Raw genomic sequence first — 13,617 nt, 5'->3', positions numbered from 1 at the left:
GTCATAAAAGGGAAAGGACACTGTTGTGGTGTCTGATTAAAATCTAAGGGCTGGTGTATAATATATGAGCGGGGGCTGTTGTGGGCTCCCGCTCAGCGGGACTCCCCTGGGCCCAGCCCGCTGATGGACTAATCATGTCCAAGCCCTACCAAAATTACAAGCTGATTGTTTTACCCATTATTTCTCCCAACTTTTAATTTCTGCTTTCTAAAGGATCATTGCCCGCGGTAATTGCAAAGGACCTGTCCTTGTATGTGTCACCAGCCTCGAAGACAAAAAAAATCTAATTTTCCTTTTATGCTTTCTCTATTTTCCTACACACACACACCCTTTTTTTTTTTTTTTTTTTTTTTTTTTTCCTGGCAGCTAATTCAAACTGAGTAGCGACTGGAGCGTCCAAAACAAGAATGAAATTGATATGATCAAAGCACACACGGCTATACACGAAAGGGAAGGAAATTAGGTAGGGGAAGAAATTCGGGTTTTATAATTCGCAGATAACTTTTATTCCTATCTCTTAATTTTCCATAATTAAAGCCACTTTTAATAAGAGAGGTTTGGGTGGGTTTGGGTTTTTTTTTTTTCGGAAGTGGAAGTTAGGTCTGGTTATGGCTTTACTCCTGCATGGGAGGGAATAGACCTTTTCTCCCACTTACTCGGAATTTATTGATCGTCGTGTTTTGTCTTGTGCCGTTTAAAGGTATTAATTTTCTTCCAGCACTTTCCTGGCACTTACATTTGATATTTAAATTTAATTAATTAGCTAAGGGAGAGAGAGAAGCGTGTGAAGGGGTGTGTGTCCGCGGACACAAGCCCCGTTTCAGCCACTAAACCTCCGTCCATAATTTTCTCCTTTTGTTCTAATTTAATAAAACCAGCAGGCAAGGGAAACAGGTGCTGGGGGCTGACACCTCTGAGCCCACACACACACACACACACACAATCCCCTTTTGATCATCTAACTCCACTATTAGGGAAGGGAGACTTTGAGTTCCCATTTTCTGTGTATAATATCTTCTTTATATTGATCCCGCAATTATTTAAAAGAAAGCGTCATCTCCTCCCACTTCTCCAAATAAGGCTATTTAGATGCTTTCCAGATGAGTGGAGGTGTGCTGAAACAGAGCTGACAGCCAAGTATATCACAGCCAACACCATCCTTCATTCGCTCTCTCCCTCTCTGCCCCCCTCCCCCGGCACACACTTTCACCGTGTCTCTCCTCCAGTGATGAAGATTACAGACTATTATGGGCAAGGGATTAATTTGTAGCCAATTACAATCCAGTGCTAAATATGAATGCATAAATAAGACACAGCCTTGCCTCTGTGTGTATGTGTGCGGGGGGGTGGGGGCGGGGGGGCAGCAGCGCCTGGCCAGCCTGGTGAGGATGGTGAGAAGGAAGAAGGAGCAGCTGAGCGGAGGCTCCGAGCTGAGCATCACCTTGTGAGTCCCTGCCTCCCCCGGAGCCTCCCGGCCGGGGGACCCAGCGCAGCCCCGGGGAGCTGAAGGCAGCGGCCCCTGAGCCGGAGCGGGGGCCGGGGAGGAGTTTCCAGCTCAACTTCGCCGGAGGAAGGGGGGGGGGGGGGGGAGCAAGAGGCGGGGGGGGGGGGGGGGGGGGAGAAGTTGCAACCGAGAGGGGCTCTGCAAAGAGTCATGAATGTGAGCAGAGACAAGGTCGGTGACATCTCCATCCCGGCAGCGGCAGCCGCGGCGGTGACAGCCCCGGCGGGCGGCGGCGGGGAGCCCTGCGGCTTGCTCGGGGCCGGCGGCATGGACAGCCATGGGGAGCCGCGGGTCTCCCCCGGCGGCGAGCTGCCGCTCTACTCCTGCCCGGGAAACAGGGACAGGCAAGGGGACAACCCGAGCAACACCCCCGGACAAGAGGGGGCAGTGGCCGCGCTGCCCCTGGTGCACAGGACCACCTCCTTCTCCGTGCTCGACATCCTGGACCCTAACAAATTCAACAGCAAGAGGAGGCAGTGCGCCGTCTTGTACAAATCGGTGGGGACCGAGTTCACGCTGGGGGCGGAGGATAAACCCGAGGACTCAGGGACGGAGCTGGCCGAGCAAAAGGCTCTCGCCGAAGATTTCGACGCCTGCAAGAAGTCCGCAGACCTGATCAGTAAGTAGGTCTGGGGGCTCGGAGCCTCCCCACACACACGCACCTCCCGGGACGGGGGGCTGCCCCCAGCTCCCCGAGGAAGGGGTTGCATGCTTTCCCTGCGCCCCCGACCCCCCGGCAGCCTCGGGCGCTGGGGGCTGCCGGCTCTCGGGGCAGTGCCAACGCTCCCTGCGCTGCTGCCGCTGGATGCAAAGAGGGGGGAAACCTGCCTCAGGTCGGGGGCGGCAGGGCGGAGGGACGGGCGCATCACCCCGGGGCTGGCGGCGTGGCCCCGGGGCTCGGCACCGCCCGGGCTCCGCTCCCTGCGCTCGCCCCAGGGGGCTCGGCGGGGGCACCCCAGGGGCAGCAGGATCAGTCCCGGGGGTGCCGGCCCGGCGGGGCGGGGCGGGATCCCGCCATCCCCTTCCTCCTCCCGAGAAGAGGCCGCCCCGGGTGTCAGTTCTGGCTCGGGCAAACTTGCAAGAGGCTCCTAGAGCTGAGGCTTCAGAGGGCCGGAGCTCTGTCCCCGGGGGTGCGAAACCCTCTCCCCGCACCCCCCCGGAGCCCCACCTCGCCTGGCTCCCCCCCGGCATTTATGACTTTTATGTATCTTGTCCCCAGACCCGCTGTCCCCGTCCCTTCCCCCCCGCCTCCCCGCAGCCTGCCGCCCCTTGCTCTGGGCGACAGATTCAATTTTCTCTCTCCCCTTGGCTTTTTTAGGACAAATCAGACTAATTGTGACAAAATGCTGGTTATCTCTGGAAAAACAATTAAATTCCTTCGATTACATTTAAGGTAAAATGTGCTTAGCAGCGTAAAGAGGCTGGATAATGGGGGAAATCGCCCCAGAGTGGCATGTAGGACTGCCTGGATCGATATCCTATTATCGAATTGTGCATATCTCTTTCAAGCACCTTGCAAACTCTTCCCTAACATCTAAATTATAGGGTCAAAATTCGGATAATTACTCGATTAAAACCTATTACACTTATTAGGGCTCGCTATTGATCGGGAATTGCATTCGACCCAAGCTCTAGATTGCTTTTTCTTTCTGGGTCCAAATATCCCAACTTTCTCACCTCTAAACACCGCGTCTCTGGGGATAGCCGAGGGTTTCCGGGAAAAGACGGGCGTTGTGAAAAATATCTATAGCTATTCTGTGTCCTGAGAGGGGAGAGAAGGGGCGGCGAGCGGCGGGGGATAAACTTCTCGGATAGGGAAAAATAATTTCTCTGTCTCTGGGCCGGGAGAGGAGGACTCGGAGCTTTCTAACCCCGCCATAGCGTGACACTTTCAATTAAAATTCGTCAGCGAAAGAGGTCTGGAATCTGCTCCAGCCCGAGCCTTTTACAACAGATGCATTTTTAATCTCTAAAGCAAAAGCAAGAACGGGGCATTAATAGAATTCAAAAGAGATTTTTAATAGCAGTGCGTAGCTGGAGTAATTATTCGTCTCAACTCGTCTGACTTTTGTCATACTAAACAGATTTGGGCGATCAGAAAGACTGACGAGGTCAGCCTATCGCTAATCTCACACTTTTATCTCCAGACAAGGAGAGAAATGCAACTCTATCACTTCTCCAAAAATAAATATATTTGGAGGCATCAACGAAGCAGTGGCTTCGCCTGCTGACAAGTTTCCCGGACACTTGGCACATTTAGCCCTTCGCTCCCACCGCCTTAATATTATGGCAACAGTCACGAATAGATCTGGGACTGCTCGAAAACCACGAAATATAATTCATCTATTTCCCCTTTTAATTAATATTAGCTCAAGCAGCGGTTTAATTTCGGAGAAGTGTTCCGGAAAGTAGCTCTGGCCGGAAAAGTACCAACACCCAGAAAACGCAAAGGCTTTCTGGCAAAAAGAGTGAAAACAGCGCTTGTCACACACCGCTCGTAAAACTCATTTAACGTTAAATAGAAGGGTTAAAACTCCGTATTAAATTAACATTGAACACCTTTCAGAAACAAAATCGCGAGTCCAGCGTCAATCTCCTTCGCTAATTGTATTCGCGCTGCATTTTTCTGGTTAAAAAAAAAAAAAAAAAAAAACCAAAAAAACACAACAAACAAACCCAGATAGATAGATAGATAGTGGAGCTGCGGCTGGGATTTCCTAGAGTTTACTGGAAAAAAATGAACTCTAACATACCCACTGCAGGGTCCCTGATGGGTCAGTGTGAGCGCGATGTGCGCTGGCGTTGCGCTCGGTCCCCAGAGCTGCCCCGCAGGCGGATCTACACAATCTATAAATTGCTGTTGAAAAAAAAAAATAATAATAATAAAAATTACGGACTGCAATTTATAACAGGTTCTACAGGTTGCAGGATGCTTGTCCGCCTGCACCGTGTCGGGTTGGGGAAGATAAAACTCGGTTCACATGGACGTACGGAGGAGATCACTCACTTTTTCTAGAGCCGATTTGAACAGAGCGCTGGAAAAGTCTATTAATGAACCCCGAGCTATTAAGGGATGTTTTCCTGGCGAAGAGGTTTACAATAAACTTCTCTGCCCCTTTTTCTCCTACCGAGCCAGCCATACCCGACGTCAGCCGAAATCAGGTCGTTGGACAAAACACACTTTTTAAAACCACCCACCCCTCCAATTTTATTTACGGATTTTAGGGTGTCCGGCGTTAGGATATGGGCAAAGTTTGGGGTGCAACAGCGCATTCAGGTTTTTTGAGGATTAAAAACAAGGAAAGTACGCCCGGGGTAAGGGCGACAGATCAGCGATTCACATTCTATTTGCATATCTCCGTTAACCGAGTTAAAGGAGCCCTTGATTAGGGGGTTCCCAGAGCTGCACCCCCGTTGCGGGTGCGAGTGGAGGGAAGTTTAGGAGTGCCCGAGAACTAAAAAGGGTGGGATCTCTGGGCCTCTGCCCCCCGATCTGCCCGAGGCTTTGCCCCCCGGCTCCCCCAGAGGAGTCCGAGCCCCGGCCGGGGTCAGGAGGAGCCGCCGCCCCGGAAAATGCGATTTGCTTCCAGGCTTCATAACGACAGAACCGTCAGCAGAAGTCCAATAGCCTTAAATATCGGATAATTACCCTGTTCTCCGATGGAGACCCGTTAATTGGAGCGTAATATAAACCCAAATAAATTAAATGACCGTTAACTAGTTTGTACATTACACAAAATGAGTTTAATTAAGTTTGTATCTGCTCTGCTAATCAATACATGTATTTACTCCACTTTAATACTTCCATCTCGGGAAGTGACAAGAGGTCAAACCAGGGGGAGAAAGGGTTAAAAATGCCAGAGCAAAACCCAGCAAATCTCCAGTCGACGCGGAGATTTCCGCCACTAAAATTGTTAAAAGCGATGTGACACCTTCGCTGCCCGCTGCCAGACCGGGGCTGGCTCGGCCCGGGCGGGGAGCACGGGGGCTTCTGCCGGGGGACCCCGGGGACCCCCCTTTCGCCTTCCCAAAGGCCTTCCCGGCCCCTGAGCGTTTGCTGGGCGGCGGTGGGAAGGAAGGGGGGGGGGTGTTGTACCCCTGCCCTGGCCACGTCCCGCTGCCGGCTCTAGGGAGTGAGAGAGGACAGCGCTGGCAGAGCCTCCCCGGGCTGGACGGCCCGTTCCCGGCCCCAGGGCCGCACCCCCGGGACGCCCTCGGCGGCGGCTCCGGGCCCCATCCCGGCCGTTCTGGGCAACGCCTCGCCTTGTCCCTCCCCAGCCGTCCCCGAATGAGCGGCCGGGCGCGCAGTCGGGAGGTGGGGGCGGACATACGGACTAGCCGCATCCCCACCGCGGGCGGAGGGCCCCCGGGGCAGCCGGGCGGGGCGGCCCCGCTCCCCGAGCACCCCCGTCCCAACGGCGGCGGGGCTGCCGGGCCCGTAGATCCGCCCCACCGGCGGGGCCGGTTTCCCCCCGCCGCGGGGAGGCCGCACGGGAGGGGAGCGGGGCCGGGGCCGGCGGCGGGGAGTTGGTCCTAACGGCGGCTGTCGGTTGTCCGCAGAGGACGGCGACCTCTACAAGGCCGAGGAGTGCGACCTCGACTACAGCAGCCGGCCGAGCCGCAGCCCCGACAGCGAGCCGCCCGACGACGAGGAGCTGTGCAGCGAGGAGAGCAGCAGCAGCGGCGGCAGCACCAGCTCGGCCGCGCCCGGCGAGCCCGACCCGGGCCCCCTCCACGCCGAGGCGGGCGAAGCGGGCGGCGCGTCCCCCCCCGCGCCGCCGCCGCCGCCCCCCCCGCCGCCGCCGCCGCCCCCCCAGCAGCCGCCGGCGGCCCCCGTCGGGGCGCAGCCCGGCCAGCAGCAGGCCAAGCCGAAGAGGAAGCGGACGGGCTCGGACTCCAAGTCGGGGAAGCCCCGGCGGGCGCGGACAGCTTTCACCTACGAGCAGCTGGTGGCGCTGGAGAACAAGTTCAAGTCCACGCGGTACCTGTCGGTCTGCGAGCGCCTCAACCTGGCGCTCTCGCTCAGCCTCACCGAGACGCAGGTGAAGATCTGGTTCCAGAACCGCCGCACCAAGTGGAAGAAGCAGAACCCGGGGGCCGACACCAGCGCGCCCACCGGCGGGGGGGGCGGCGGCGGCGGGGCGGGCGGCGGGCTGGGCGGCGGGGCGCTGGCGGGGGGGCTCAGCCCCCTCAGCCACTCGCCCCCCATGGGCAACCCGCTGTCCATGCACGGGCCCGGCGGCTACGCCGGACACCCGGCCGGCGGGCTGGTCTGCGCTGCACAGCTGCCCTTCCTCCCCAGCCCCGCCGTGCTCTCGCCCTTCGTCCTGGGCTCGCAGACTTACGGCGCGCCGGCTTTCTACACCCCGCACCTATAAACACGACGCCTCTTCCTCCCTCTCCTCCTCCTCCTCCTCCTCACCCCCCGGCCCCTTCCCGCTGCACCCCGCAGGGCGCTTCGGGGACCCGTCGCCGTGCGGCTTCTCTCCCCCTTCCCCCTTCCTCCAAAGGTGAAACCAACAACCGCGACATCGGGAGGGAAGGGGCGGCCGGGGGCTCCCGCCGACCCCCCCGGGCCCCAGCGCCCCGCAATCATTTCTACGACCCTTTTTATACGCGATGTGTCCGGACTGCGCTTCGGAGGGGAGGAGGAAAACCTCCCTCCCCCGTGTACATACAAGTAGATGTAAATCATCGTTACCTGTATTTTTATTTTCACCATCCCTCGTCGCTATGTGGGTTTGATTATTTTAATTTTTTTTTTTTTTTTTTCTTTTTGGCTTCGTTTTTATTCTGGTCTGGCCACTCGTAAAAGACTTGGGGAAAAAAAAAAAAAAAAAAAAGATTATGTACCCATTTGACTCTCAGGGTAAAACAGAGAACTATCAGTCCTGTCCCTCGACATTGCTGAGGCAACGACGCGCCGCTCCCTCCCGTGACCTCACGGTGACGACGGTTATTTTTTACATACGTCACTCTTCAACGAAACCCGAACCTGGACCAGCCGCTGCGGACACGCGGGGAAGGGGCGGCGGGGGCGGCTGCTGGGGCGCGGGCTTGGTTTTTTACTTTAATCATTTCTGTATATTTCTGGTTGTTACTAAAAAAAAAAAAAAAAAAGTTTTAACTTTATAATTAATGTATAAGGTACGGGAGTAATGAGCAAGAGATGATATAGAAAGCACTTTGTTTGCTAAACACTTTAAATCAATCAATAAACTTTAAGGAAACGGCGGCTTTCCGTGGTGGTGAGTTTTCGGCTGAATTTTTTTGAGACGAGTTTCCTCTGGAGAACGCCTGGCTCATGAGACGTTTGGAGGGATGTCTTGCACCATCCTTTTTCGTTTCGTTTATTCTGAGAGCGTATCACTTATACGCAAATAAACTTTATTCTTTAAACTATTCTTGTACGAGAGCCGGTACCTCTTAGTTCCCTTGTTTGCATTTTCTTAATTTGATTTGCTATTGTGCAGTATTAAGATTTTAATTTTTTTTTTTCTTGTAGAGCAACCGAGATTTCTGCTGTGTTTCTGCAGACAAGGAGTCGGATATTTTGGATCTGTGTAAATTTAATAAATCGTCTCATTCAGATTCTGACACTTTAAAAAATAATCTTTCCATCGCCATTCCGCTGATTACTTTTAAGCTAGTCTCACAGTCGGTCTTTTATAATCCTTACTTTATTATATTTTTCCTTAATTTAAAAGAAAAAGTCTATAACCGCTTTGACCACCCCGAGCTGGCTACAGCTGTAACATCAGGTTCCAGCCCGATGCCGAAGGGACGATTTTGTGCCATTTCCACTCTCCTTGCGTGATCCCAAAGTTCACGCCGAGGAAAAGCTCTCTCTTTCCATTAGTTTTTTTGTGTTTGGGTTTGTTAGTTAGTTTGTTTTTTTTCCTCTACCCAGAAATTTGACGACTGCCTTCCCAGGGGCAATGTTAGGAAACTAGCGTTTTCCGGAGCGACTTTGGGGAACAAACAGAGGGGATGAGCGCTGCGCCCTTCCCCGCGGGGCCGGCTGCGGCCCCCGGCCCCCAGCCTCACTGCCCGACGGCCGGGGGCCCGAGCTCCGCTCCCCTCTCGGCTCCTTCCTCCCGGTCCCCCCCCCCGGCCCCTCCCGGTCCCCTCCCGGCTCAGAACTGGCAGCCGCAGGTTGCGGGGCGCCGCGGGGAGAGGGACCGCGCTCCGCAGCCGCCTCCCCCCTCCCGCACACCCGCTGGAGAAATAAAGGAAATGTTTCGGCTCTCTCGTGGGAAGAAAACCTGCCACGATGGCTGGTATTAGAGGTAAGGGGCGGGCGGAGCCGGCTCCGCGGTGCAGACGCCGCCGGGACGGTGGTTTCCAGTGCCTGGGTGGGTGCTGGAGCCCAGCAGCCTGCGGGGAGGGGGGGGATGCGGGCACCCCAGCTCCGCTCCGGAGCTTCATCTCCCCTCGTTCAGAAGCATGCAAGCGCAAGAATTCTCGGACCATGCTCAGTTGCATTTGTGAAAATAAGAACTTTCACGATAAAAGATGTTCTAAAGTAAATTTTCAGGGAGAACATTATGAGTATTGCTTGGAGCACAGCTCTGCACAGCTTTTACTGGTGGGAGAAAACCAGCTAAACTGGGAAACAAGAACTCAGGAGACTGTCCCACACTGTAAAACTAACCTGTTACTGACCAGGTTTGAGCTGGTGCTACTAGCAGTCAAATTGTTATCTCGAATGGGACGTGACCCAGCTTAATTAAGAGATAATTCAAACCCTGCCTACACACCGGGAACTCCAAATAATTCCCCCAGGTGAAAAATAATTCAGCTCCAACAGCGAGCTGCTCAGAGCTTCGGAGTAGATGATTTTCCCACTCCAGGTCAGTTAGCATCCTGCCAGTGAAACCTGTTCATGTGAGTATTATTACTCACAGCTGTTGGATGAAGGAGTCAGCCTGAGATTCCTAGTCATTAAACTCGATTTAACAAGGCTTCTCACATTTTATAGCAGTGCTGAAAACAGAGCCGCAGGTATCTTTCTCAGCGTAGTTTAGGAAGTCATTGACAATCCTCGCTCGAATGCCTCATCCAGAGGGCTCATCTCACAGAAGTCATGAGCAAATCTGCAGCGCCTCAGCTCTGGTCTGGTCTGGTGCACAGACTGCGCGGCAGCGTAGGGCACGGGGGCTGTCTGTGTGCGGAGGCCCTTGAGAGTATCAGCACCAAAAAGCCAACTCTGAAATGACGCACCCCGGACCACGGCTCTGCGGGGGGTTCGCGCTGTTGGATCACGCTGCGTGGTCACAGACTTGCCAGGGAGAAGCTTGATGGTATCAGGACGGAGCAGTGGTTGAGAAATATCCCTGGTCTGAAGGCTCAGCACCTGGTGTGCTAAAACGAAACGCTCTCACCCGCCTGAACGTCCTCACTCCGTCACCCGTGTTCCCGCCCGGTGATATCTGGCTCTCTAGGAGAATGAAACAGGGCTTGTGCTGCGATTTGAGGTTATCATAATAGATAGTCATCCAAAGCCCCCCAGAGCTCCCACGCGGACCCGCCAGCAAGGCCCGAAAGCTGGTTCCCACACGGTACCTACCCGATGGACCCGCTGCACCGCGCGCAACGGCCCGTGCTCCCGCACGGAGCTTTTTGGAGGGATGCAGCTTGTTTTCAGTGAGACATCGACGAGAAACAGAGACCCTGCTACAGCGTATGTAGAATCCACCGGCTGAGGGGAAGCTGATTATGACACAAGCAGGAGGTGTTTGCTCTGGTTCATCCTGTGAGTTAATTTTTAACAATTATTATTCATTCATAAAATTTAGTGTTAGGGTATTCAGAATGCAGAACACATTCAAGAGGACATTTAGCAAAGCATTTGCCATAGGACAAATTCTCATCTCAGATACACTGAGCAGCACAGTCGGAGTCTGATTCAGTATTTTCAAGTGACATCTTTGGCTCGTACCAAAGGAGATCTGGGGCATCAGCATATTTTCCAACTAATTCCCACAACGTCAATGTTAAATCCAAGGGTGCAAGCCTGTATTAGTGAGAAAGGATTCAGGTATTAATTCCATCTTGCCATTGTTCACTATATGATTCAATGAGGCAAAAAGAGAAAGAAGCTGTGTCTCTTTTACTTCAACTTATACTGAACAAGTTTCAGTTGTTCATGTTCACTGGATAAAAATGCCTTGTAATTGAGATAACAGAAAAAAGCATGTAAATACAGACAGATACATTCCAAATGATTGGGAGATATCTGAAAATATTTTGAAATATTTTGGGTCATTGCTTACACACAACAGTCAATGATGTTATACCAAATCTTTGGAAACCAGCGTTCTATATTATCACACCCCCCCAATATTTTCTTAGTGTTATTTCTTGTTGCACAGGGAATGTAGGTTTAGCGAGTTATTTTTTGAGATTAATTCTTAGGGCTTTTTCACATGTACTGCAGACCTTCTGTTTCAGACCGAATTCACAGTCACGTTACGTGCTTCTGTTCTTATACTACATAAGCAAAATGTTAAAAATAAAGTTTTGTCTGTATGAACTTAAATCCATTTCCCCAAAAATACACCATGATGTCTGATTGGAGTCTGCTATATTAGCAAATAGCCATTAACTCCTGTATTCGTTGTATAAATTTTTTCTGCTCGAACACAGATTTTTTTTAAATACTCAAAGGAACATTATTTTACAATGTCTGGGCAGTTCTGGTCTTCAAGTTCTGTCTCAAAGAGTAAGCAAGCAAATAGGCTTGTTGTTAAAGCCTTTCTTAAGAGCAAATAAACCAAAAAATTTGTATGATACTGGAAGATTTGTGAGACTCTGGGAGGTAAACCAAAGCACAGATCAGAGCAGACACTGAAGATGAAGGGGACAGGCAAGTAAACTAATGGGATCAGTTTGTCTCACAAAGTGCATTCTCAAAACCACATTCTTCTCTATCTGGTGCTTTTTTTATTTCCCCTTCTGCCCATATGGTTCCACACCGCATGCTCACGTTACACAGACATCTCAGGTGCACAGGATGATGACTGTCACAGTGAAAATAACCCTGACAGTAAGAGCCCTTTCTACTTTCCTGATGCTGTCTGGCAGAGATGTGAATTCATCATACAGAATAAGCTTCAAAGCAGCTCGGGAGGTTATCACAGCATCAGAAACACAGAGCTGCTAAGTCTGCAGTGCCCATTCAGGAGAAACCCTGTGAACGCTGGAAATCCTATGGATGCACCCTGTATCAATAGAGAAACACCAAGGACACAGAGGGCAGCTCAGGATCAGGACTCGGAAGTCTGGGCATGCAGGGTCAGGCAATGTGACAAGCAACAGCTAAATCCAATATATTATTTACTAATTTAATCTCATTATATGACAAATCTTAATCTAGCTAAAACTGTCAGACCACCCAAAGTGCTAGACTTTATTTTAAAATGCATCTTTTATATTTTGTCCTCTGTAATGTCGCAAACCAGAAACATTTTACAATGACAATAAAGGAGGGAAGACACTACAGCAAAGAACTGCAAGTCACAGAAATATTTATGGGAGATGATGATTGACACAGTAAAGATTCACTCCCTTCAATAAACTGCTGCTTTTTCAAAAGAAGGAAAACAAATCTACTAACCTTAGTGCAAATATCTCAATTACTGCTCTTTTTCTAATTTTTTTTTTTCCCCCATAACCACACACATACATTACAAGAACTTTCCCTGCACGTCAAGGGACTCGTTCCTGTCTTTCCACCCTTAACACAGGTAGGGTGACAAAATTTATTTCCTCTGCCTTGGTCCCCAGGGACTGCATGAGGGGAAGAGAAGCGCAGGAAGAAAAGCATTTGGAGGAGCTGCTGGTAGGGCTGCTTCAACCACTTGCGTTCATCCAGTTTGTAGTACCAAGGTGCACTCTCTATGACCTGTTAAATATTTTGAGATTTGCAATTAAGAATACTCTCTAGGACTGAAAGAGCCAGCACTGTGCCTTGTACTGACGATTTGGAGTGAAATACTGTGTGTGCTTTGAGCACGCTCTGCAGCATCTCACTTTCCTTTGCTGCTTCTTCTTCAGCATTGGGGAAAATAAAGGCTCGTGCACACGTGGAAGCAACATCTAGTTTCAGCCCTAGTGAAAATGTGTGGCAGACTCTCCTCCTGGTGCTGTTAGAATTCAACTGCCAAAAATACTATTACAAAAAATTCAAATATATCCAAAAGCAATTTCCAAACAAGCAGAATCATATATTATATTTCCATATACCTTTTATAGTGCGCGAGGATAAGAGTGGCTCCATAATGGCATTATAAATATAGCAAATTAATGGTGGATGCAGTGCCAACACCTTGTCATTATGCAAATTGGAATGTCGGCAGAAATGGTTATTCAACAATCCCTTTCAAAGTAACCAGAGCCTAATGCTGCTCATTACATCTAAACTAATTAGCACCACATTTAAACAATTTTAATAAGCTTTTTCCTTAACCCCTTGACAGAGGGGATTCCTGATGCTAATATAAAAACATATGAGCACTTGGCACAGGAATGCTGAGGTATTTTGCTCAGGGTACTGACAGGCAGAAAAGTGAGGGAAGGTCTACCCAAAAAGCCAAATGACAATATTTAAGTTACAGACCTTTAAGGATGGCGAAACAGATTGCACTGGAGTAAAGTTTAGTTCAGTTTGCCCAGGCCCTGGTGCAGCCTATCACTAGCACAAACACCATTGTGCCCTCTTCTCAGCATGGCAGAGCCTGCTCCCAGACCGCTCTCCTGAACTGGGACTACAGTTAGGCTCTGTACTACCCAGACCTAGCTGATAGGAAAGGCTCAATGATCACACGAATTCATTTATTTCTCCACTCAATCAGCTTTGAAGAAGAGGAAGAGGAGGGAAAGCATCAACTCAGAAACATGAGAAATTAATAGCTCTCTCCACTTCTTTTCCTTCAGGGGCAACATCCAACTCCCACAGCTGGGAGGGCGATTGCATTGTCCCACGAGTCATGATTTGTTCAGCTGCTGGGTAGAACCAGCTCTCATCCACATGGATTTTCCAGGGGATGTGCTAAGTTTGGGGCTCTCTAGCATCTCTCCCAGCTGAAGGGGTCACCAGTGCTGCTGGATGG

At 51.3% G+C, this 13,617-nt stretch overlaps 1 protein-coding gene across 1 annotated transcript; it reads left to right on the top strand.

Moving 5' to 3' along the window:
- Positions 1–1,771: 1,771 nt before the first annotated feature.
- On the top strand, positions 1,772–6,882 carry NKX1-1 (NK1 homeobox 1). The gene is made up of 2 exons (XM_074903725.1): positions 1,772–2,123; positions 6,065–6,882. The coding sequence occupies exons 1-2, from the start codon at positions 1,772–1,774 to the stop codon at positions 6,880–6,882; spliced, it is 1,170 nt and encodes a 389-aa protein (XP_074759826.1).
- The last annotated feature ends 6,735 nt before the right edge of the window (positions 6,883–13,617 follow it).

This window comes from Athene noctua, chromosome 4, assembly GCF_965140245.1.
Source record: "Athene noctua chromosome 4, bAthNoc1.hap1.1, whole genome shotgun sequence".
In the NCBI taxonomy this organism is placed as follows: domain Eukaryota; kingdom Metazoa; phylum Chordata; class Aves; order Strigiformes; family Strigidae; genus Athene; species Athene noctua.
This window is presented reverse-complemented; position numbering and strand designations above follow the sequence as displayed.

Bases quoted from the DNA above. Each gene is read 5' to 3' on its own strand.
- NKX1-1 (XM_074903725.1), top strand. From the start codon at position 1,772: ATGGACAGCCATGGGGAGCCGCGGGTCTCCCCCGGCGGCGAGCTGCCG. The intron at 2,124-6,064 runs GTAAGTAGGTCT...GGTTGTCCGCAG, and splicing joins GAAGTCCGCAGACCTGATCA to AGGACGGCGACCTCTACAAG.